We start from the raw sequence: 26019 nt of genomic DNA on the forward strand, positions 1-26019 counted from the left end.
GGTGTGAACTATTTGATGCCATGAAAACAGGTGGTGCCTGGAAATGTCAATGGAAAGCACTGACAAAACTTCCTAGGTAGAAAATGTTCTGTACTGAAGGTTTAGTATTTATTTAGTAGTATTTTGAACTAGTAATTGGGTTTTCTGTTGCTTTTCTAGACTGTTGGCTTGACTCATTTGTAAGTGGCTTTGCTCCAAGAAAAATGCTATGCTGTTTCTATGGGATACACAGCAAATCAAAAAGCTTTTTCAGGATCTGATAATCCTACCTCCTTTGCACACCAGTGTATCCTACTATGTGATCTAGTAACTGCCTGTTAGTTTCTAGTAGCTTTTGATCCAGCAGCCACTAAAAACCCCTGCATGTAAAATCACACGTGCTGTTTAGAAAATATGCACAACCTTTTCAGTTTAGCAGCACATGGATTTCCTGAAGACACAAAGCCTGTCTCAATAAGATACCTGGTACAAGATGCAAGTTTGTGTCAGAAGGTCTGAAAGATTAATGTCACTTTTCCCTGCTTCTAATACAGTACTACCTCTCACCAGCTTCAGTTAAGAAACTGTCTCTTCACTCTCCACACATTTCAGTGCTGATCAGACAGTCCTGGTGACATTATCTGAAGTGATAATGAAGTGTAATTCCATAGTCCTGAGCTCTAGCTAAAGAAAACTTTGTCTCATTATCTTGAACCACCCCTGCAAATCTTTACGCAGAACCTGTAAGAAAAATCGTGTAAAGCATTGTAGCCCCTCCGAAAAGGGAATATGATCATGGTGGCTTGTAAACCAGGATGAAAAACTTCACTTTGACAGTTCCACATGTAGAGAAGTCATTTGATACCATGCACGCAATACTGTTAGCTTGTGTTCTATGTCTAGATCCCTGCTGTGGGAAATGGAAGATGCACAACTTGACCTCTTGTAGCTTTACTTTGAACAAGGACAAATGCCTGGAAAGGAATTCAACTAAATCATAAAAGATTAGGTTTAAAATCAGGACAGTTGTATAGAGAACTATTCTAGAACAGTCCTTATGCTCCAAGTTAACACTGTCCCTTCTCATTCCAGAGCAAATTCCTTGTCTTCTGGGAATGTCAGCAGTTATTTGTAAGATGTGCTCATCTATGAGCTGTCATTGCAATGTGCTGAAGATGAATTAGGTTTAATGTACTACTAAGGCTGCGCTTGCTCATCTTTGTCCCTTAGGAGAACAAATTCTGTGCATTTTCCTGACATACCTATAGCTGCAAAGCCACTATGTATGCAGTCAGTAATGTTGGGGGAAGGTGCTTTGGCCTGTACTGCAGATTTAATTATGTCATCTTGCTTAAGCTGTCCTGACTAAATAACTGTGTGGGGCAGGGTATGTATACAGTATTCCTTAATCATAAATCTTCACATGGTTAAAGGGATGCTTTTTGCCTAACTCACTGCTTTGACATCTGAATAAATTTCTGTCTAACCTTGGCTCTTGAAAAGAGACATTCTTAATTCTCAGTGCACCCTGGAGCTCACAGGCAGGCTTAATGTCTCAACCTACTTAGTTGCCATAGGAAAAGGGCATCAGGTATACATCTTCAGGCTAACAAGTACCACTGGGATGTTGCATGGATACATTCTTTGAACCACACCATTCTCTGGGGCGGAAACTTCTACAGGGGAGAGCTATTTCAGATGAATGCTTCAGTGCCAATGGGAAAAACACAGGGAGAGTTTAAAATGGACTGAGAGCAAAAACATTTCTTTAAACCAACTTGCTGAGTCTCCTACATTCCATTGTGAAACATTTTCTAACCTCTAGTCTTTTTAAAGGAAACGTGAGCCTGCCCCTTGCTGCATAAAGAGCAGAATGTTCTTCTATTAGAAGCCAATGTGCTTCACATTTTTCAGAAGGGTCCCTGCACATTCCTGAGTCAGGTACCAAATGAGTCAACCCTCTGCCCCAAGGCAGTACCAATTTGCATTACTGGCATTTTGTCTTGCTAAGCCCCAGTGCAAATTACTGATTTAGCACTGACAACAATTTGTACTACAGTAGGATGTATAGTATCCAGACTGTTTGCGAAGGGATCCATGAATGCTGATCTGCTCTAACACAAGCACGCTTAAATTGGGAACAGAGACATGCCCATACTCAGCTGAGGCTACAGAAATACTCTGTAGCAATTACTCACCAGGGACCCAGGGATGGTGCTTTCCCTTCTAGTAACAGTTGTCTTCGAAAACGCCAAGGTCCCATACTCTGAACTGTGCAGACTCCCTAACAGCATAAGCCCCAGTAATTTTTTCTGGTTCTGTTTGTGGTGTTTGACTATATTGTTCTTTGAATGTGCTTCAGTGAAGGTCAGCATGTCCTAACAACGTATGGACTTGTGTGCCTAGTGAGGTGCTTCTTTTTTGGGGAGAGAAAAGCCTTACAGCAAGATGAGAAGAAATGCAGGAGCACTGGGGTATGTTTTGTAGGATATAATAAAGACTTCTGAGTAGTGGACTTTGGCTGCCTCAAGCAGCAGCACTCAGAGCATCCAGAGTTCAAGGCTCCTTGAATCCTAGTGTCTTCAAGATTCATCATGGATTACATGTTCTGTTGGGCGCCCATGGGGTGCCTGCTGGATGGTCAAGAAACTTGCCTTTGAGGATAGCACCAGAGATGTTTGGACAAGATGGTGAAGGTACAGGTGAAGAAATAACCTCCTTATCTAAAAATATGCTGACTGTTGGCTTTGTCTCCCTTGGGGAACATGTGCTTTTCCCATATTGTCCCCTCTAAACATTTCTCTGATATTGCAGTAGCCTCCAGAATGACGTTTCTCAGCCTGTGTTTTCTGAATTGCTGGTAGTTTGTGTGGTATCTGGAAAAGGTCAAGAAACTAACTGGCAAAATATGGAAGAAAAGAATTAAAGTGAAAACAAAGGTGCCCTTTGCGCATGGCAAAAAGAATGGGGTGAGAGAGTCATTTAAAGCTAAGCTTAGCTCTTCAGAGAGCACTGCATAAAGATTCTTTTTTTAATACAAGAAAATTGTTTTTTCCTCAATATATTTTAATGCCAAAATAATCTGGAGGCCAAGGAGGTAGACAGCAGTAAAAGAAATCTCATCTACTTTTTCTACCAGTAAATTAATTTCCTCAGCAACCTTAAGTACACTCCGTTCTATATGGCTTATGCTGATACATCTTTTATTTCCTCCAAATAATTTTTACACAATTATAACCTAAGCTGACATGCTGACACGTGGAGCCTCCCACTGCTGTGATATTAAACTACTTAAATGTCTACATTTATCCTCCCCAGGCTTTACTGAAATAAAGATATATCCTAATAATCCTGCAAGAGGTGAAGTGACTGACCTCAGGTTGCACAAGAAGTCTGTGACAGATGGGAAACTTCAATTCACTAGCTACAATGAAAATTACATTGTAAGACATAGGGAATGAAAACAAATCAGGGCCAAATTTGGATAGACACTACATGGTCCCATTTTCCTTGTACCACCTGCTGTGTGCATAGCCTTTCCTAAATAAAGAAGGAAGTTCATCTCCCACTAAAGCTACTTTGCATCTTCTGTGGGGTAAGAACATGCAAACATATGGCTGTTTCAACACAGCAGCTAATAAACTATGGTGTGAAATTACTGCCTGCCCCACAATTAGTTCTTTGTGAAACCCTCACTGGGCATTGTGTTGCACTTGCAAAACAAACTTTCTTGCAGATAGAAAGTGGGAGAACCAAACCATTCAGGTGGTCGGTCTCATACCTAAGCCTTCATTTGCTCTTGAAGCCAACTGAGAGGGCAAACCTGTCTCCAGAATCCATAACATTAGTACAAGCAAATGGCTTTCTGCTGACATATAAAATGTAATCTACGGACATGCACAAACTATACAAATGGTTTGTAAGAAAGATGACAAAGAAAACTCCTCACAGGAAGTGCATTCAGGGAAAGCCCTTTTAATTTTAAGGACAAACATTTTCCTGAGTCATAGCTACATTTAATTTCCATATGTTACAGAAACAGGAGGTTGTGGTGTAAATTAAACGGGAGGTTCCTCTAAGTTAAAACTTTAGATGAGCAGTTGCTCCTTCAGGCATCTGCTTGTAGGAATACACCAGACGAAAACTTTGCATCCATATGGTGCACTGCAAACAAGGCGCTCACCAGTATACAAACATCAGCTGATTTTTTTTTTTTGTTCATCTTTTTTGTTTGCCTCATAACATACAGTAGAAAGTCCTCTATTCTCTGCTTGGGGCTTGCTGGTTCTTGCCATAGGAAAAGAGGAAGAAGGAAATAAAAAGGTTCTTCAGGGGTTGAGAGAAGTTGAGGTAGCAAATGATTAAGTAACTTGCCAAGGCCATAGAAGGAGTGAACTATTAATAGATAGCCCTCAGCCTTGTATTTCCTAGTCTTCAGCTCTCATTAGTAGATATGGGGCTAGTCTTTAAGACCATGATTGCTCTATGTAAAGCATAGACTTGGAAGCTACACAGTGCACACACTGATGTCCAGATAACTTCCTGGCTACCTGTACTCCTTATGGCACCTGAAGACATAGATAATGAACTTATCTTACAGCTCAACTCCTCAAAATAAGTCACCCTGTGCTTGGGCACAAGCAGGCTGCGCACCTTCTTGCTGTAGTGACTTAATGTGTAGCCCTCTTAACTGAGAGGCTTACAAAATCAAGGCTGTGCGTTTAGGTTGGTAGGGCACTTCTGAAGAATGCTCTTGTCCTACAGGGGGGTTGATAAGGATGTTTTAAAGCACGGTGGTATAGTTAAAGCATTTGTATCCTATTAAACAGGTCTAGTTTCTCTGCTGGGCTACAGCCATGTTGTTCGATTTTATGATTTAGAAATTACTCCTAGGAATCTTGGGTAAAAAAAAACAACCGAACAACAAACCAACCCACCCAAAAAAAAAACCCAAACAACACAAAACCACCACCAAAATAAAAACCCCTCCAACACTTTGAATAACTAGCTTGAAATTTTGTTAGGCTTCTGACTAGGCATATGTGTGTGTTTGTTATTCTCTCTCTTACAAGGGCTGTCTATCCCTGTTTCCAAGGTTGCCAAGTGAAAAGAATGCTCTATGGATAGCCAACTACCATATGGCCCTGCAAGCACAGAACTGTGCCTTCCAGATGAAGTGCTCTTACAAAAGAAAGGAGCCAGGCAGAAGCAGAATAAAACATAAGCCAACAACTTAAGAATCATGTTAAACTGAAATGCAACTGGCCCAATCTTGCTCTCTGTTTCACCAACATCAGTTTGTGTGGTCAGCCTCTACTACAGAAGTTTCTAGATAATAGACTTTAAGACACAATTCATCTGTTCAGCTTGAATTAAAAACACCCCTTACTGCAATGCCTGTGGTGAAAGGGATCCCCTGCCAGGAAAACAGACTTTTAGTGCCATTCATTATTTTAATACCTGTACTGGGACTTCAAGTGCCACTTGCAATGGTTGTTTTTCTTTGATGCAGACCCTTGAAATAGATTCATTCCAGAAGTCTTTTTGATTTGTGGAACCTGAATGAATATAGAATCATCTAATGGCTGACTGCCAGCTGCAGTCTTGTTTAGTCACAAAAGTATGGCCATCTCTCATGACTTTACCTCAATTTTTTGACATTAGTTACCTTTGCTGCAGCCCTGACTGATGGCATCAGGCGCTTTGAGAATCTCAGCTTTCTTTGAAAGCCATGAAGATGTATGTTCAGCCACCCTGATTATGCAGAAAAGTCTGAAAAAGTTAAGCAGGTGTATTTTGAAACCTCACACCAAACAGAGGGAATAAATAAATCTTAATTGCAGCTAATTCAAAATATGAATTTAAAAAAATGAAACCTCCTCTTCTGAGGTGGGCAGAAATAGCATATGTTTAGGGAAGTGGTTAGCCCTGATCTGGTGATGTTTAGGAATCTGGAGTTAATAATGAAAGGGTATCTTTCAGGAAACCCATCAGCAAGTAAAGTTACTGGACTTTTGTATTATTTGCTCCCTGTAGCCCGTGAGCGTACAAAACGCACTCCTGCGTCAGACCAGCAGTCCATCTTAGATGAGTGCTTAGTCTCCGATGGTGGCAAAAGGAGATGCTGTTTCAGGACAGCATGCAAGCCTGGCGGCTTTCTGTGGTCCACTCTTGAGACTTGTTGTATTGAGGATGTTACAGGGTACATCCATGCCCTCTGCTTTCAAAATCCACTGGTAGATCTGTTAACCATGAACTTGTGTAAATCCTTCTTTGAACTTGCTGATGCAGCCTGTCTTTTAAAACTCTACCACACAGTTTCAGGATTTTGCTACCCTTACTTTGAAGAGGCACTTGCTTGAATGTGTTTTAAGCTAGTCTTACACTAGTTTCATCAACTGGCCTCATAGTAGTAGTATTCAATAGTAGCATTTAATAAACTGTGTTTGCTTTGTCCACCATTTTAATGATGTGTAAACCTTGATCATACCTTCTACCTTTAGCTTTCTAATTGTGGAGTCTTATTTTTCCAGTGTCTTACTGTAAAGTTGCTGTGACAGCCCCCTAATTTCTCATTTTCTCCTAACCTCCTTTGACTGCAAAGCAAATTCAGTCACAGATGATCATCTCTGACTCTAGCCTGAGAGCTACCTATCCTGCAAAAACACTTGCAGAACTATGTATCACAGGAGTGCAGGACTCATCTCCACATTTTCCTTCTCCTACTCTATCCTCAGGGAATCTTCTCTTTTCATCCATACTTTGCACTGTATAGCTGCTTCTGTTCCGGGACTGTAATAATTTCTCTGAGATTAGTAAAGCCTTCTCCTTGTATCTAAGCATAGGATGGAGAGCAAGGAACCCCAAAATGATGGAAGTTTTCTCAATGTTATATAACACATAGCAGCAGAATTAAGAACAGATGCTAGAAAACTAGGACCAAAGTCTTTTGCTGTCAACCACAGCTCGCTCTGGTTCATTTCAAGACTCAATTTCTGGATAACAGTTCAATGTGACATTACTTCAGAGCTTTACACCAACCAGACTCCAAGGTTAAATACTGAAATATATGCATTTTTTTCCAGTTGCTAATTAGCTATCAGTGTAGACACACTTGGACTTTAGCACTGTCATTCATATGCTATGTGCACACAAACACAATTCTTACACATGTATTCATATTACATCTGTTCTCTTTAGCAGTTGAAATTCACTGAGAGTACCTTTTAACATTCATGTGAACTTATATGAATGACACTGCAAGTCAGATTATGATTCTCTGGAAGGTGCAAAAAGGCTCTCTTCCTATATCATAGGAAGAAAATTACTAAATACTCTGCATCACACTTGTAAAGCAATTAACTTTCTCCCTTTCTAAATAGATTTTAAGCCCACTGCTCAAAAATGTTAAAGCTTTTCCCAAAATTTCCTGTACCTCTTCTTGTACAAAAATAGAGAAATACATTGAGGGAACTTAAACAGGGGAAGTTCAAGTTAGATATAAGGAAGAAGCTCTTTACTGTGAGGGTGCTGAGGCACTGGAACAGGTTGCCAAGGAAGTGGTAAATGCTCCATCCCTGGCAGTGTTCAAGGCCAGGCTGGACAGAGCCTTGGGTGACATGGTCTAGTGTGAGGTGCCCCTGCCCATGCTACGGGGGTTAGAACTATATGATCTTAAGGTCCTTTCCAATCCGAACCATTCTATGGTTTTAAAACTTCCATAATGAAATAGAGAAATAATGTGATATTCCAGATCGGCAGACAGCTCCTGCATCTTTGCTAAAGATCAGACTTATTTTGACTATTCTGACTCATTAAAGATGCAAAATTAATATGCCTCAGGTTAATATAAATACTGTTTTCACACCTCTGACTTTGAGTAAAGCAAAGCTTTGAGCAGGAAAAGGCTGACACAAAAGCACCCAGTGCAGAAGGCTGTGTCTGAAGAAAGGCAGCAGGAGCTGTAACACATCCTTTTGACTGTTCTTCTACTAGGAATATCTTGGAAAGAACAGAAAGAAAACACGTAGTAAGGGGGTGGAAGTGGAAATCCATTAAAAACCTCTCTTGTACAAATGTGTACAAAGCCTAGGCAAGAGACAGGGAATTTCACACCCTTAAGCTCCTATGTACAGGTCAAATGCTGGAGGGGAGTTTTGCTTCACCTAGCACATACACCAGGCAATAGTCAGAATGATTAACTGAACACTTGCACAGACCAGTGACACTACCCTATAAATAGCTCTTAGCTAAGTTTTCAGTTCCACATACTTAAGGGCTTAAGCAAACAAAGGTACAGTTTAATTAAGATATCATGGCACATGGGATCAAGAACCACATACCAACCCGTTCCTATTTTTTTTCTGTTTTTTTTTTTTTGCCTGAGTAATGCACAAGCAAAAGTCCAAAATGGATAAAGTCCCAGAATTTCAGGGTTTTGTCCAAAAACTATTTGATTTTTAAGAGTCTGCAAAATTGGCCTTATTCGCACTGGGACAAGAAATTTTTCTCATTGGCAATTTCAGACAAGGCAAAAAGTACCATTCAAACAGCTTTATTTGGTATTGCAGTACCGAAGCAGAAAACAGAGATGGGGACAGGGAGGGACAATGACTGGGGGAAGGAGAGAAGAAGTTGCTTTAAAAAGAAATTGGGTTAAACTCACTTTCTGAATGAACATGAAACTGAAACTGCCCTTAAATTAATTATTTTCCCTACAGCTTGTTTCAGCAGCAGATGAATCCCAGAACACTCATTTCATTCACTTGTTGCATTTGAGTGCAAACACACAGCAGAAGAAAAGATGACCTATCTAGTTGTGTAGTAAGGTTCTGACTTAAGCTAGTTGATACTGAATATAAGCTCATTTCAATGTTGTTGTTCACTGAATGCACTTAATGCTCATCTGTGATATGTCCCCACACGGTACATGCATTTTTAATACAAATTCCCTAGTCAAAACTGTGCTAGTGGTGTTATACGGTGCCTTTGCTGGTGGTAAATGTGTTGAGCTTTGAGGGTGGGATACTTTTCACCCCTAGTCTAAATAAGACGCCAGCAAATCCATCAGATGAGATTTATGTAAAAAGATTCGTCACATTGCTGCTCTTGCTGAAGTAAAGGAGGCTATAAAATTCCACCAAAGCTAAATAGCAGTGTGCTGCTGAGCTGATGTAAATGCCAAAGCACAAAGTGCCCTGCGCTTCTCATTTGAGGCAGCCTAAACTGGAATCTCAAGCTAAACAAAAGCTTTCTCGCTGCTGTGAAAGTGCTAAATCTTAGGGAAGGCATTTGGATTACTGCCACTTCTTAGCATCTAAAAAGCATTTAGCTTAGACAAACACCTAGAACTAAGATGAACATCTAGAATTAATTTCATGCACTGACAATGGTGTCTGGTCCTGCTGCTGCATGGTATGTACTCAGTATTAAAACTGCCTCCAAAGCGTCTCACTTGAACATGGCATTCCAGCCCTGCACTAAAAAGCCTCTTTCAGAAAAAAGCAAAAAAAAGTAAAAAAATCAGAGGCCACAAGGAACTGATTTCTCAATTGAACTGGATGAAAACAACTGTTCTGGAATGGCTTCTATCTAGGATCTTAGACATAATAGAAAAATAAATGATACCCTGATGGAACTAGATGATCTTAAGGTCCTTTCCAACCCTAACTATTCTATGATTCTATGATATCCCCTTAGTGGCCAATGTTTCCGAAGTCTGTACAAAGGCAGGCTTTAATCTTAGTGTTTCAATTTCTTAAATTCATAAATAGCCTGTATAACATTTGTGCTGTTTGAAAACTGGAAGTTGTTTTGCAGGACAGCAGACTCTGCCTGGGCTATTCAAAAGACAGCAAATATGAGGCCACAAACCCAAGCTGCCAAAACACGCTTGGAGAGAGATATATTTGTGTGCAGGCATGTGTATCTGTCTCCCTATATTTACTGTATTTTAAGTTAAATTTTCTTCTGAATCAGTGAGCTAAACCTCAGCCCTGTGATTTGGTTTGTTTTGTGCTGATGAGAGGCGCTAGCTGGCCTGATGGCCCTTGATACAGGAGACCTCAACCTATTCATAGCATAATTACCACACAGGCAATAGCAGGAGGGAGATTTCCCACTGATGCCCAGTAGGGAAGCATCTTTAAGTGTCTGAAGCTGATTCAGCCTTTATTTCTAGTTGCACTATCTTTTTTTTTTACTAGTTGTAAAAAAAGACAGTGTAAAAAGCTCAATTGAAGCCCAAGCATGAAAGAGAGAGAGAGGCTCACACTGATGTGCAGGCACTTGGATGCCAAATGAGGTAAAGAGACTGAAATTTTTTCACTGATCTCTGAGGCTGTGAGCTACATTTTTAGCTTCCAGAACTGCTTCCTGGCACAAATCTGTTTCAGATATAAACTAATGGAAAGGCAATCCTAATCCTAAATTGCTCTTTGTTATTCAATTTTGGGGACTTTTGTCTCCCATAGACTTCATTACTTCTTCAGAGTAACTGTGCCAGCAAAAAGGACAAAACAATAATACCAGCATGCCCACTTTTTTCCTTACATGTTTCCTTGAATAGATAGTCCTGTATCTGGAGGTGGAATGTTTTCCATAAGGATGAACTTGTGAGGAAAATTTATCTCCCAGCTTCAACACATGAAGCACAACTCAGGACTTTCAGAGCATTGGCTTGCTAGCAAACTTAAGTATGCTTTCAGAGGCATAGCAAAACCATAATCTTGCTGACGTGCTAACCTGCCTCGTATTTTGAGTTCCTTCTCTGGGGAATGATAATACTAGAATACCTATGTGAAGTGGCTGCAGGAATATTTTTAACCCAGACATAACCCATTTTTTTTCCTAACCTTGTTTTTAGAAATGACTGTATTACTTCTGCAGACATCTTCCAGGAAAAAACAGGCACCCTGGAGCAGATACCCAACATGGAAATATTCAGCCTGAACAGTTAGATCTAAGCAATACCCTAAAACTTAAGATTGGCCCTAATACTATCCTAGTACTATTTAAGACTATGTTGAATAGTGTTGTTTCCAGCTACACTGGTCAGACTGAAAACTGAGGCTTAGCGTGACAGATGACACTCATCTCTGTTAGAGAAATAAATTCAGGAGCCACACTGACTTCACTCAGCATTTTGAATCGGCACAGCTAATTAGTTCCCCTCGCTGAACCTGTGACCCTGAAGCTTTGTGTGATAGTAACTAACATTGTCTCTTTATTTTAATTGCCAAAGCTCTCAACAAACCACCTTTTTCTATTTCACCACTGAGTAGTCTGAGTCAGACTCATCTAGAAGTATCATAGTGCTGTTGAACGGAAAAATACTGCAACTGTGGGCATGTCCTTGCTGTCCTGTGATAAGCTCTCTGCTGGGTGCTTGTATCTGGGAGATAAAGCCAGTAGGTTGTGATAAATCTGTATTTGTGCAACTGAAAAATCTAACATGCTAATAGTGGCAGTTGAAACCACAGCCACAAGGGAGCCCTTTGTCCAAGAAGTCAGGGTCTAGATTGAACTGGAGAGGTATGGGTTGGACTCTTACCACAGCTACCATCTTGGTATCACTTCATGTCTTTGCCCGGTGCCTGTCCTCAGTATGAGAAATATGTGCTACTGCAAGGATATCTATCTTGGTGCTGTACTATTTGCAGTTGATTGTTGTTGCAAAGCAGGGGTAGAAAAAAAGTCTGAACTATAACTTTTTGAGATTATGAGCTTTTACAGAGTTTCTAAGAAGTGCTCCAAATTCTAAACACAAAACAACACAGCACTCACTGAGGAAAGCGCACACCACACTTCTCCCAAGATCTATGGGTTTGCCTTTACAATGCATGCTTTCAAATGGTATTTTGTCTTTCAATTCATTACACTGCTTTCTGAGAGAGTCTGCTAGCACTGAGTGTGGGGACACTGCAGACTCTTGTTTTTCTCCCTGGGAAGTGCCACAAATGGACAGTGGGTATGGTCCATGGCCCAGGGCAAGGACGTTGGAACTAGATGATCTTAAGGTCCTTTCCATCCCTAACTATTCTATGATTCTATGACTCTGCTGTCCACGGACCTCCTCCAAAGCCCAGAGAAATAAATGCACAAGTTTCCTTTGGACGTATCTCTGGATGCCTGTCAATACTTTTTAATTGTGGAAATATTGCTATGAAAACCTAAGTAATGATGGCAGCTCAGAAGAGAACCAAACCAGTATTTTGGGGGGGGAGAAGAAGAGGGGGAAGTCTTGCTGTAAATCACTGCAGATTCTCCTCCATCAATTCTGTTCGAGCCCCTGAAGTGGCTGAGGTGCTCTTATTTGAGACATAGAAAAAAAAAAAAAATCCCCCAAAATCTGCCTTCTCACCCTTCCACAAGCAGATGTCTTGAAACCTCTGCTTTTCAAATCTCCCAGAACTACCTCTGAATGAGAAACTCTTTTAAACTGAGACCTCCCTAGCAGATTATCACCGCTAAAATGAGAAGACAGTGCAGAAGTAGCAGCACCAACAAGCTCCAATCCAGATCATTTGAAATCAAATATTACCTATGTATCAGCCCCCTTCCATCTGTGAGGGCCACAGCATTTGTTCAAGGCATGTACAAGGCCATTTGTCTAGCACTTTGTGGAGTCTTGAATTAAATTAACTAATAGTCTTCAATTTCCCATAACTAATGCTCTTCACCTTTGCAAATAATTCAGTGAAATTTCCACCTAGCTTTGCAGAGTTGTAACTAAAGCCCATCTTTCTGGGACTTTGGCTTTCATCGTCCAAGAGTGTTAAGTTAGATTTTTCTTCCTAAAACTCTGCTTTTGGATTTCCTTCCCTGATATGTATGTGCAGGATCTCCTCTGTGCAAGCTTTTGAGTTTCTTTGCCAGTGGGTTTTCAAATCTTACACCCTGGTCAGAGGTATAAATATTCATGTTAGCAGGAGTCAGCAGAGAGCTCTGTATTTTTGTTCTGATCTTTATGTGAATTTACAGAGAAATTGCATCTGTATTTTGCTATTCCACATGCTCCTGTTAATCCCTATTCTTGCAAATTAGCCACTGCTGTACAAGTGGTTGTTCATTTTTATGAGTTCAAATGCATAAAATCTGTAAGTTTTCATTAACACCCTTGTAGCACAGTTGAAACATTGACTCAGTTAATGCTTTCAACTCAGTTCCATAAAGTTACATGTATTTATTTTATTCAACAGAAAGTTACTTTTTTTTCCTTAAATACTATAAAGATATTTCCTAACTGTATTATGGAAATCATTTGTTTTATGAAATGAAGATGAGGCTCCATATGGTAAAACAGCATGTAGGAATAATCAGATATATAGAATGCAATCTCAGCTAAGAATAAGGAAAGCTCAAGCGGCAGATCGGAGAGAATCATGACTATATAAGTGATTTAGCTCAAGGGGGAGGAAGCAACTAAGCACCAGGGAAAAATTCTTAATTTAATGTACTCATGGGCAACAAGATCACATTTTTCAAGTCAGAAAGGGTCACTGCAGTCATCTACTACTCCTACTTACTCCCTTGCAACAAAGGCCATAAAATGCTTGTCGCTGGGGAAATTACCTACTGAGGAATAAAACCTAGGTGGTTCATGAGTTAACTAAAGTTGGACAAGTTCTGCATTGCTGAGACTATTGCTAAAGAGCCCTGCACTGACTCTCCAAAAGTAGAGATAGTCCATACATACATCTCATGTTGCCGCTAGTTCTGTTTCTCCATGATAAAATATTTTAATCATTTACTGTTGAAGTATGGTAGCAAGTACACTACCTGTGTGACGATATTTAGGCAACAGTGCTCTCTTTCAAATTCATGAGTTGAGGAAACTGTTTTCACTTGGCTTCTGGATATACAGATGGCTTAAGTCCTACTGCAGTAAGGCAGTAAATAACACTTAGAATCATAGAATGGTTTGGGTTGGAAGGGACCTTGAAGATCATCTAGTTCCAACCTGGTGAAGGGGGAAGAGTGTTTATTTTTGGTTTTGGTTGTTTGTGTTTTGGGTTTGGTTTTTGGAGGGCTTTTCTCTTTTTTTTTTTTCTTTAGAATAGTTGAAAGCCAGCAGTCCAGGGACTTTGCTTACAGGAATCAAACTGATTTCTTTCCCACTTTACTGGGACACTGGCCTTGCTCCTCAGAAAGCCTGCAATCCAGTAGGGAATCGGAGAATGTCACTCTGTGCTCTAAGCTTCAGGCAGCCAAGTTTCTCTTCAGACAAAGAAAAAAATAAGTAAATAAAAATTCATTTTGTTCTCCCAGTACAAGAGCAACATCATTAAGATGTTAAGTGCCTAAGACTCTTCAGAAACTGGATTATGCCTTACAAGAGACCCATGTGCAAAACTACTCACTGATTTAGTACTCTGGGAGGCACACTTGAGAATCCTATGTTTGTGACTACCTTGGAAACCTTTTTCTGAGCAAAACAGTTTCAGCTCTAAGAGCATTTTTGCGATCAGCAGGTTCAGTGTGTTCTGAAATGTCATATGAAATATGCCTTTAGAATGTCACAGGTGTGTAGAGCCCTGACTTCTTAAAATTCATCTATTAAAGGGAACAGAGAAGTCCTGGAATTGCACAGTAATTTAGTACTTTTAACACATGATGTCAATCTGCCCACGCTTGAAACTAAACTTTTTTTCTATCCACTATAAAACACAAAAGCATTTCAACCTTCACAAAGCGCAACAGTATTAATAGGAATGCGCTTTAATTCCCATTTTCTGGGAAAATGACAGCGTACAATCAAGCTTTGAGGTGTTTTAATAACAAACATTTCCCCGAAGCCCTATTCCAGCTCCTGCTGTTGGTCATCGTATTTTCCCTGCCTTTTTGAATGACATGAATATTGGCTACCTCTGCAAAACCCAGAGGTACTATCTACTGTGGCAATGTATTATTTTGTCTTTGAAGGTCATTCTTTTCTATTGAGTCCCCAGCTTATAACTGAAGCCAGACACTGTCTATGCTGCAGCAATGAGAACAGAAAGTAATACTTGCAGCACTCTGATGTGTAACAAAATTTCTCAGACTTGATGGTATTGAAATTTTCAGAGCTTGTCAGAATCACAGAATGGTTTGAGTTCAAACAGACCTTAAAGCTCATCCAGTTCCAATCCCCTGCCATGGGCAGGAGCACCTCCCACTAGACCACGTTGCTCAAAGCCCCATCCAGCCTGGCCTTTGAACACTGCAAAGGATGGGGTAGCCACAGGTTCTTTATGTAACCTGTGCCAGGGCTTCACCACCCTCATGTATAATTCAGTAAATATTTGGCAAGTAAAGAAATGCTATAAAATGAGGCATAAGATATAGATTAGATATAGGCCTAATGTGAGGTGAAACATATGATACTAAACATGAAAATAGTACTAATGATACTGAAGCTTTGTTCAGGCTGTATCTAGACACCTCATGCAGACAAATTATACTTTTCATACCTGTAAGGTGCTAAAACTGAACAAATTACTCTAAGTTCATTCTGCATATTCCGTGATCTCTCTCTTATCTTCAAAGGGATACCAATCTAGCCTGCTCCAGAGCTGATGCGTAATTGTGCCATCCAGAACAGTAACTGCCCAGGATTTTATAGACTGACATCATCATAGATGCTACAACTGTTTAGGAAATAGGTAACTTTACTGAGGTTTTATCATGAAAATATAGTAGGAGAATGCACTCTCTATATACCTTGGTGGTTTATTCTGTAGTGGGGGACCAGGAAAACAGAACAGGCAAAGCTCCTTTCTTAGTTCAAACTCCAATGTGTCTGCCTTTCCAAGCAGGAAAGACTGGAAATAGTACATGAATTTTTCCTTGGAGGTCTAGACATCTGCAGACCTATACGTAAGACCTGTCCAAACTATACAAATATTTGTTAAAGTGTAGATTCCCAAAGTCCTCTCAAGACTCACTGGGCAATATGCGAATTTCTACTGGTTTGCACCATAGTGGTGCTGAATCAAAGCTCAGGTGCCTTTTTCATGCAAAATAATGAGCCTGGATTGGTTTTGTGTCATGTAATTATGCATCACTTACTTTTCATGTCTTACCAGTACAGCTCATTAATGCATCCTTCCTCCACTGACAATGGGAAGAATTTTGATTTACGTTTTTCACTTATCAGATTCAAAGGCATGGGTTTCTTCACACTCGGTTTGGATTGTCTTCCATCCATGGCCAACCTGTGTTCACTAGCTCTGGTTGGATTGTTCATATCCTTTTGCCTAGGCCTACTTTAGTCACAATCATCAACAGGACACAGTTTGGGAAAATTTTATAATTAAAATGCAGTAAGCTGTGTCCTGGATTAAAGTTGCCTCTTGTTCCCTTCAGCCTTTCTGCCTGCAGCACTTCAGAGGCAGGTGTTGTTCTTTCAGGCCTGTGCATTTGAATTGGAAATCTGCTGTGCTCCCTATTCTTGTCATTCATCACATAGGTAAACATAAATAGGAGTGGATATAAGGGCTACATCTGCAGTTGCCCTCGCTAGGATATGAATTACAAGAGCTCTCGATCCTCCTGATTTATTGAATTTGTTGACTGCTGTCAGGAAACAAGGGAAATTTCTCAGCTTCTCCCTTGTAGCAAGGGGAAAGGTGATTGTGTGTGCACAGAAGGGCAGTGGGAGGCAGGCAGCCCACTTCACACACCCAGCTCTGTAAAGAAGCTTGTTTGGCCAGATCTTCAGCTGGGGTAAGCAGGCACCCACTGCCAGAAAGCGTGTAAGACCACACGTCACTGAAGGACACCCTTCTAAATAAATAAATGACACTGATATTCCTTTCTACTCCTTGATAATCCTGTGAACTACCATGCTTTTTGTGGATAAAGGTCAAGTTTTCTTTATTAGAGATAAACTTCTTAAACTTTGCCCGGCAAAAGGCCTAACAGACATGGACTTGTGGGACAAACTCATGATGCAGATCACTATTATATTATTTGATGTTGGAATTCAGCCTGATGCAGAACCAGCTCCAGCATATGTAACCACAAGAATCCAGTTGGGTTAAGCAATAGTGGTTGCTGTCTCAGATTCTGCCACTGAGGTTGGTTGACACAAAGTGTTTGTTTTGGCATTAGTACTCCCATGCCCCAGGTTTTGCAGTGTGGTGTTGGGGGGGGGGGGGTTGTGTTTTTCTGCTCCCCATGGGTCTAATACTGCATTCTTCTGTGGTGACTCTGTGTGAAAGAAGGTAAAGACATGCTCCTTTTATGCTTGTGGACCTGTGAGCCAAAATAAAGTTAAATTTTGGATTGCCAAATATGTTTTTTAATGGAAATAAATTTTATTTCCATATCTTATTAGGCTGTCAATAATTAATGGCAGTGGATGAGCCATAAAGGGTCATAAGGATCCCATAGGGCCTATAGGGGATGAGGCTCAGATGTTGGGTGACTACGGCTAGCCTGGAAGCTATTGCAGGCTGATTCTCAGCAGCCCTGGACCCGAGGAGAAATCATGGAAAACGGCTTTGGCAATGCCTGAGTCACAATTCCCTTGGTGACCTAAGATTATCAGGCTCTCCCTTCCTTTGCCTCATTTTCCATATTGCCCACTTGAGGATAGTCATAGCAGTGTGCCTTGGAAGAGGGTCAGGGTGGTGGCCTTTGTTCCCACAGCCCTTTGGAAAACCAATGTGCTGTTCAAGTGCTAAAGAAATTCCCTCCCTGGGAGAGTATATCCTGTGTACTCTCCAGTTGCATCCTTCCAGCTTGAAAACTTTCCAAGCAACTTATCTAAACACTTCCCATATGGTAATGCATTGCTGCCCTAGGCCTCTGCTCTTGCTTGTCTGCAGCTTCCTTTTTGCTAGCACCTGAGTGGCAGCAGCAGAACAACCTGTGTACGCCAGGAGTTTCATGTGCTTTCAAAACCAGGCATGATGTTTTCAACATTTTCTCTCATTTTTCTGTGTGCAAACTACTGTGTAGCATTTCTGGAAAAGCAGCCAGACACTCCAGCCAACTTCTATGGCATTTTAAAGCTGCACATATGTTTAATATATCCACTACTTCCTTCCCCAGGGCTTCATGCTTCTCTTGCCATTCATCTTTTTGTACTGTATGCATAGAATATGAGTTATCTACAGCATCACTACCATAATTTATGGCATTTCCCAACACCTACATGGCAAACACATTAGAAACTCTAACAGCTGGAGACTAACTCCAGCAGTGTGAATGCTCAACCTGGTGGGAAACAAACATAAGAAGTACTTCTCCCATTCAGAATTATGAAAAGGCAATAGAAACAGATGCACCTCCCTTCTCAGTTATTTTGCTGACTCTGGGAAGAGGTAGGAATCAACAGAAGGCTGAGGGGGAATTGGCTTAATGGAGGCAAAATGAAAGAAATGCTAGTTGAAACAGCAGGCCAGGTTGAAAGCTGGTGAGGTGGGAGTCCCATAACCAGTAGAGTAGCAACAGGGAGCACTCATGGCAGAGCCCTGCAAACTGTGTGTGGAAAGGGGAGGAAAGCCAAGCGGTGCCTTCTCCCAGAGTTGTAACTCTGCCTCTGCAGAAGCAGGTATAACAAAAGAATCTTAGTAATGCTGTGCAAACACAGACTTGGAAGAAAAGCAGCAAGTGGATGCGGATGACGCAGTTCCCTTACCCACTGCTATCTTACAGCAACTCTTCCACCCTCCTCACCACAGTGCTGGAAGTGCCTGCCAGGCATGTGGTGAGCGGCACAAACGCCTTCAGTCAACAGTAGCTAATGACAGCCCTGCAACCACAGCTCAGCTGAAGCCTAAAGCATTTCGTTGATCCTCCCATTTTAAGGCAGTATTAGCTTTTCATATACCTAACATACTTATTTTGGGGTGCTGTAAATGTAAAAGGCATATGGATGGCACAAAGATAAATGTAGAAAAAGAAAGTCTGCTTGGGAAATACAGTTACAACTTGTTTCTCCTGCTCTGCTACAAAGCCAAAATAGATTAATTTACTTCTGCGACCAGGACTAGCTATGTAAAGATATACAATGCTTCCCTTTTAACCTGTCTAGAACAGTCAAAGTTTGGAGCATCCTCAAACTTCAAGCCAGAGAATGGTTTCCAGGACAGTAGAAATTACTTCAGACTGGCTGTTTTTTGTCACATCACTGCTGTCAGGTCAGCTCATCCGGATTTCATGCACTGAGCCTTTAATGATGCACTGACAGCATAGGCAAATAGTAACAAAAGAGCTGGAGATGAGGCACAGAGATATGAGGAAGCACAAAGTGAAAAGGCTGAGAAGGCAACTGTAAACACAAAGTCTTCATGCAAAGTACAAATCGGAAGTGATTCCACCATACGCAGACTTTAGGGAACACGTACTAAACTATCAAGGGAAAAGGGAAGGGTAACAGCCAAGAAGAAAAAGTATATGCAAGGCAAGGGGTAGACAGGGACTCCAGATACCAGGGAGGTAAAGAGCAAGCTTGTGGAAGAATAAAAAACTTAGCATTTCTGAAAGCACTCATTAGGGTCAGCAGCCTGGGAGATACCAGTGCTTTCACTGACCTGGTGGGAAACAGCAGACTCAACAAAACACTGCAGAGCTTTGTAGCAGGCTGATGAAGGATTCCTGGGACTCCACCAGGAAGCTGTTTGATTGTCTTTGGCAATGACTACAGGAGACAGAAGTGGGCAGGATGGCTACCTTATCAAGGCAAGAACTGCAGGGGTGGCTGGGTGCAGGCCTAGAGAAAAATCTGTGCTGCACACATAAATCTTGAATCCTGGCATTCCTTTCCCCAGTAATCAAACAGCAGGCTATATTTAGCCCAACCTAAACAGAAACAAAGAACAGCAGGGCTAGTCTTAGCTATAACAGCTTCCACCAGCTGCTCAGAGGGGATGCAGGTAGAGCCGATGTCAGATGTAGTTAAATGAGATGGAACAGGGAAGGCAGCTATGCTTGAATGAACAATGTTGGCATTTGGCTAGAGAAATTCTGCATTTTATTATTTCATGGTTAGCTAGAAGGAAGATCAAATGAATATGAATACTTTCTACACCAAGGTCAAGGCTATAGTGAACCACAGAGTAAGCAGAAGAAAGGAAGGAGGTAACAGATACAAGAGGACTATCTTGTGTGTCTAGCCCAAGTTCTTGGTGTACCTTCTCTTCAGTATTAGCATAACAAGAACTGACAAATGCAGCTTTAAAACAGTCCAAGAAAGACTGTTTGTCACACAGCTGCTGATTAAAAGCTTGTACCTGTGTGTTAAGGCTGGTAGGACTTTCCCAAGCAGAATGCAGGGGGTGTCTTCAAGTACGGCTGATCCCAGAAGAGCCCTGTGCTTGGTTAATGTATACCCTTCCTGGCACCAAAACTGCACATACTGGGCCACTACAACAGCAGCCCTTCTCCTTGCCAGCACGGCAAGGACTCTTGGGCCACATGTTCACAGCTAACTGACTGACTTCACTGACCCATGAACCCAGGACTCACCATCTGTATAGGCATCAGTGTCATCCACTGGACAGGAATGTAGAAAGGTCATGTTAGTGCAGCAGTTTCCTTGAAATACTCCCTGCTCCAGGGGGACATATTTGCATGTTTGCTGGGGAAGAAATCATCACAAAACCTCACCCAGACTGACCTAATTACTGTTACATTTCTACTAGCATGTTACATTTCTACTCTGCATGTATGCAGAGTACCTTCAGTGAACCTGTAACTGATTTAAAAGTGTAACACCAGATGATTCAAAAAAGTAAGATTGTTTAATGCGTACTTTACCAGTGAAATATTAGGGGACAACATAGTGGGTGTTGAATTTGATCAGTAAATAATCACTTAAGCATCTGGTTGTCACACTGTGATTCTTAAGAATGAAGGGAGGGGGGGGAAGTAACAGCTTTACCAGTGTAAAATAACAACCAAAACATTAAAAAAACACCACAAACCAAAGAAACAAACAAACAAAAAAAAAAAACCAAAAAAAATCTCCCAAAGAAACAACAAATGCCACCTGAAAATCCACAGTCTCCTTCCACCCCAGTTTTGGATTTCAGAATCACCTTATTACAGGAATCCTCACTAGATACATCAGTTGGTACAGCATGGACTTTGAAGTTTTTGTGGTAGCTGTTCCTGCCTTACTAGCAGAGCTGTAAACTTGGTAACTAATCACTCCTTGGTAACTTGTATTTCCTCCCCAAAAGTTCCTGAAATTAAACTAGCAGGAGAAAACATAAGCAGGAATTTGTGCAATAGAAAATCATTTTGAAATGGGCTTCCTTCCCAACAACCCATACGGTTTTTTGAAGGGGGTGGCGCTGAATTAATTTCTCTTCCCCACATGCCCAATTGCAATTGGGAGTGATCCCTGGTAGTGCATTTTGGATATATGCCCAAATAACGAAAACAAAACAGATTAGTTGCAGGCATCTGTGGTTTGGCTGTTGCTTGAATTTATTCTGTAGGAACTTTTATATCTAGATATCTTTCTCCCAGGTTTGTTCTCCCGTCCTCTGTTAGACAGGGAAAATAGCATAAGCCAACAGATACAAATCTACATACGCTCAGGTCTTTCCCAACTGTGACACTAACATGACTGAAGTTGGTGAGATCTTCGTTTCTTAGATGGGGCAGGCTCTTTGCAGGACGATATATACTGATGCCAATTTATCAATCACCCTCTTGCTCAAATGCAAGCATCTCAGATATTGCTTGGATCTAAAGGTGACAACAGCCTTGTGTCCCATGTACCTGACTGCATAAGAAAATGATTTGCATAGCTGCCTAAAAGCAGACACATATTTACTGGAGGTGAGCCTGTGGAAGCTTTTTCCCTTTCGTCAAACACCATCAGAAGCCACACACGCTTCCACACCACATACCAAAGCTGCAGCTGCATGGCCCATCCAGATAGACGAGAATTGCATTTGCCCATGGCTGGGCACACTATACACGCTAGTGCAGAAACTTGGAGTATTCAACCTGGCACACACACAGCAGAAAGGCAAACTGGATAGCACATGCTGCAGCTGGACATTCTCTCTTTTTGGGCCAAAATAGAAAGGCTCCTAAGCAGAGGTATTTTGAACATTCATAGTCAACTGAATTATGAGCTGGAAAAGCATCAGGCATGCAGTGCTATCCAGTACATGCCTTTTTTTCCTCCTTCTGGTTCATACATTTTCACTCCTCTTCAGATTTCTGGGCACGTACTGTACCTTGTGATGACATGGAAGAACACGGTCTTTAAGTCTTTACTAATTGTTACTACTGTATTTTTAAAAGGAGCTATTTAGGAAATTCTAATTTTTGTTACCATAGGAATGACGCTGTAGAATTCAGCAGAAGAAAAAATTAAACAGCAACATTTAAGTAATGCACTTCAACTTTAATTCTCTGCTCCCTCCAAGCTCCTCTTGGACATAAAGAAAAAGACTTTAAAAGCTCACTCTCCCCCTCAGTGCTGCTTGACTCTAACCCAAATTAGGAGGTGCAGCCCTGTTATCTATAGCAGGGCTTAGCAATGTCCTTTCCCACCCACAGAGTGTCTTCTCTTCTTCCCGAGTGAAGCCGCAGCAAAGTGCTCCTTGGCTCAAGAAGAGCTCCTCATCTGATTCTTTTTTTCAGCTAGTTTAAAGCAATGTTTATGCAACTTTTATACAGTAAGATCTGGATGAATGGAGGAGCATCCAGTCCACTGTACGAGAGCAGGCTGGGCTGCTCGTACCGACTGAGCTTGCCCAGATGAGCTGACCCGTGATTTAGTGTAATTCTGAACTAAGTGCCTTACTAGAGCACTTTTACATGCCCCTTTCTGAATTGGTTTCCTCCTTCTTTTCTATTTGAAAGGTTTAGGTCTACATTAAGTAAAAACCAACATAGAACAAGTGAGTTGACTAACAGTTCTGCTGGCCTTATGCAGCAGGCAGAAAGAGACAAGGTAAGGAAGGACAATAAAAAGCTGACACTCAGACTTGCTATTCCCCCATCTGTTTTTTAAATCTTTGAACCATGCAAACTTGATAAGCAGAAAAAGGTGGAGACAGGTTTTGTTTTCCCCGGCTTCAATTCTTTTATGAGATGCTAATACTATTCTGACTTGTGAACAGTGTTCTGGCTTCCCACCTCATGTTTGGGAGAGCCTTGGATTAGTCAGAAGGAACTACTTAGTAGAACAAGGAATCTTGCACCTCAGTAAACAGATGTCTAGCATTAACAGTAAGAGTAGGATGTTCCTCAGCCCTCAGGAATGGTAGCAGTTCTATTGATTTTCATAGAGTGTGAGGAGCAGCTTTAATTCTCCTGAAGCAAAACATTTCTTTCTTCATAGCTGCTTTGACTCACTGGTCCAAAGTCTCAGACAGGAACTGGGAGAGGATCCTCTCTGGGACATTACAGTATGTGTCCATAACTTCACAGATGCTGTCAGCTGGTGGAGCCGCTTACAGACTAAGAACCTAAGCCTGGTTCTTCCTCAGGAAATAAAGATGAGCCAAGAAAGCAAGCCAGTGACCATATTTTGGTATGACTTCCTGGCAATTCCAGTGGCCTTATTTATCACCCTTTTTTATCTCCTTTTTATTGCACAGATCTAGTGTGCTCCAGCATTCTGCCCTGAATTCTTGCTTCTGGAATCTGGCTTATCTTTCAGCTGTCTGGCCAAGCCTACTCTAGTAACCCATGGCCACAGGATCCTGTCTCAACAAAGTACTACAGACTGGTCACAGGGGTAGGGAATTACACAGCCACACTGCAAAAAGGCACTATCAGCACTAGTCTATCAGGGTACTTGTTTGGCAAACCCAGCTATCTGGAGACTTGCGTCCAGCTCTGCTTTTAGCAAAGGCGTGACAGCACTTCCACAGCTCCTGCTGTTGCTGCTATTGGCTACAGCAGATAGGTATCTTCAGACACACACACTTATTTCCCTGGAGTTGGCCAAGCTGTTGAAACTGGATCCTTCTATGGGAATGCACAACAGAGGTTATTCATAAGCAAGCTGGAGATTCTGGGAAGCACAGTTGCTGCTCTGTCAAGGTAGTCGATAGCACTCTACAGTCTCTCTACTCTCTTAAATTCACCTTTTTGTGCTGCCCACTTACACTTTCATTTCCACATGGATTCACATGCGTGGTCACAGTCAAAAAGAGAAGACCTTAGTCATATTTTATGTAATATTTCCTTGCATCTCAAGGGGGAAAAAAGAAAAGAGGGAGGAGGAGGATGACTCTGAAAGACTAAGGATGCTTTTACTGGCTTTTCATTAAAAATTATCTCCCACCCAGTTCTAGGACTACAGGAAAACATTTTTACTATAAAATCCTAGTATAGTGAAGTCTACAAAAACAATGCTACAGATAAAAAAGGCTCTTAATCCTATGCTGGTGAGGCATTTTAACTGAGCACTTAACTGGCAGTTTTTGTACTTTTTAAATAAAAGGTCTCAAATTGTGAGGAATATCAGGTTGAGGGAAGTCTTTTGGTGTTTCAGTTCTCCTGCAAATACTTCAACATCCTCTTGCATAATTTTGAATCCATCCAAAAGACTGGACAACAACAGAAACAGTCGACTGAATGCAAGACAAACCAAAAGCAGAACCACTGAAGTTACTGGCAAAACTTGGATAGGACACTGAAATACAAATACAAAAGAGGGGTGGGGTGAGCAGAGCAAGGGAGAAGGAACAGTTTAAACTTATCCCTGTATGTTATCAGCATTCCCTCAGGTATTTTATTCAAGAAGGTAGAATTTCATCTGCATTGTCTTTGTATAAGTGCCATAATCTCAAAGAACCTCTGCCTCACATACACCTTTTGTCCTGAAGGCTAACAGAGCTACTTCACTGGTAGTGCTCTGGTAAAATACCTTCTGGGTAAATGTGCTTTTATAAACAACCCATTCTGAAGTTAATGAAACTATAACATGTTTATGAGCCTGAACCTTGCCACTTCTAATACAAAAGTTACTTCTGGGAATCAGAGCTGGTTGACAGCATCTGAGAGTCTAGCCTAATGCTCTTACCAGTACATCCTACCTCCTGGCTTCTCTTGGGCAGTTTTCTCTAAAACAAATAGTATCATGCAATTCTAAAACTGGCACAGGAGCATGGTTAGACTCGGTGTCCTTATTTCCTCACCCTTCTGGTGCAAGGACATGTTAGAGTGGCCCTGGAGTTGCCAAGTTAATGCAACAGCACTGAACTACCCAGGAGAGCTTGCAACCCTCATGTTCTGCTCCTCATGTCACCGAAGGAAAGGCAGTCTGTAGAAATGGATTTTTAACATTTATGCCTCCCCCTTGTGTTTCTACAATATGAATTCACCAGACTATGTTTATTTCTCAAAAGATCTCTCCGAATGCAAACTTTACACATCGTATTTCCTTAGTATCCTGGTAAAAATGTAAATCCAAGAGAGCACTGAGAATAAAAATTCTTTGAGTTACTGAGTCTAAAATTTCCCACTGAAATCAATCAGAATTACAACTATTATAGAAGCCATCCAATATTTAACAGAGGATTTGATCTAAGGGGATAGGAAGCATAATATAAATGACTTCATCTAGCACAAGCTATGAAGAGACAAATTAAATATCACTAATTCTGTTCCAATAGGAAAGAGGGATCTTGCCACCCACTTCACAATAAATGGGATTGAGTTAGGGTGGGAAGTTAGTTGTTTTCATTTTTTGACAGCAATAAAAGTACTTTTATTCTAAAGAACCTGGAGAAAACACTGTGGAAAGCGAGGACAAGAAAATTCCTGGCCTGATCCTGATCTCCCTGACAAGAATAATATCACAGCTGTCCTTTTGTACAAAGAGTTTGTCTGCACAGAGGGAGCAAAAAGTTACCTGATGACAAGCAGAAGGAAAAAATCGGACAACAAACATACCTGACTTGCCCACACCAGCTCGACCAAAGATTGCCAGCTTCACTTCTGCGCTCTTAGCCATGCTGGAAGGAACGGCGACAAATTCACTCGATTATCAAAAGTGAGGCAGAAGAACTGTTCCCAGCTCCTGTCTTCGGCTTCACCATGTCATTGTGACGTCAATGCAGAGCCTGAAGAAGA

General features: G+C 41.2%; 1 protein-coding gene across 2 annotated transcripts in view; it reads right to left on the minus strand.

Moving 5' to 3' along the window:
• Positions 1-26019, minus strand: part of RERG (RAS like estrogen regulated growth inhibitor) — a 108278-nt gene that overhangs the window by 80564 nt on the left and 1695 nt on the right. The window contains exon 2 of one of the 2 annotated variants that reach the window (XM_062616719.1): positions 25840-26009. In XM_062616719.1, coding sequence (XP_062472703.1) covers positions 25840-25900 — 61 coding nt within the window. In that variant the 5' untranslated portion in view covers positions 25901-26009. The remainder of the gene's footprint in view (positions 1-25839; positions 26010-26019) is intronic. The other variant, XM_062616720.1, reaches the window with a different exon arrangement.

The sequence above is a fragment of the Pezoporus occidentalis genome, unplaced genomic scaffold (genome assembly GCF_034315485.1).
Source record: "Pezoporus occidentalis ecotype Australia unplaced genomic scaffold, CSIRO_AGI_Poc_V1 ctg19, whole genome shotgun sequence".
Taxonomy (NCBI): Eukaryota; Metazoa; Chordata; class Aves; order Psittaciformes; family Psittacidae; genus Pezoporus; species Pezoporus occidentalis.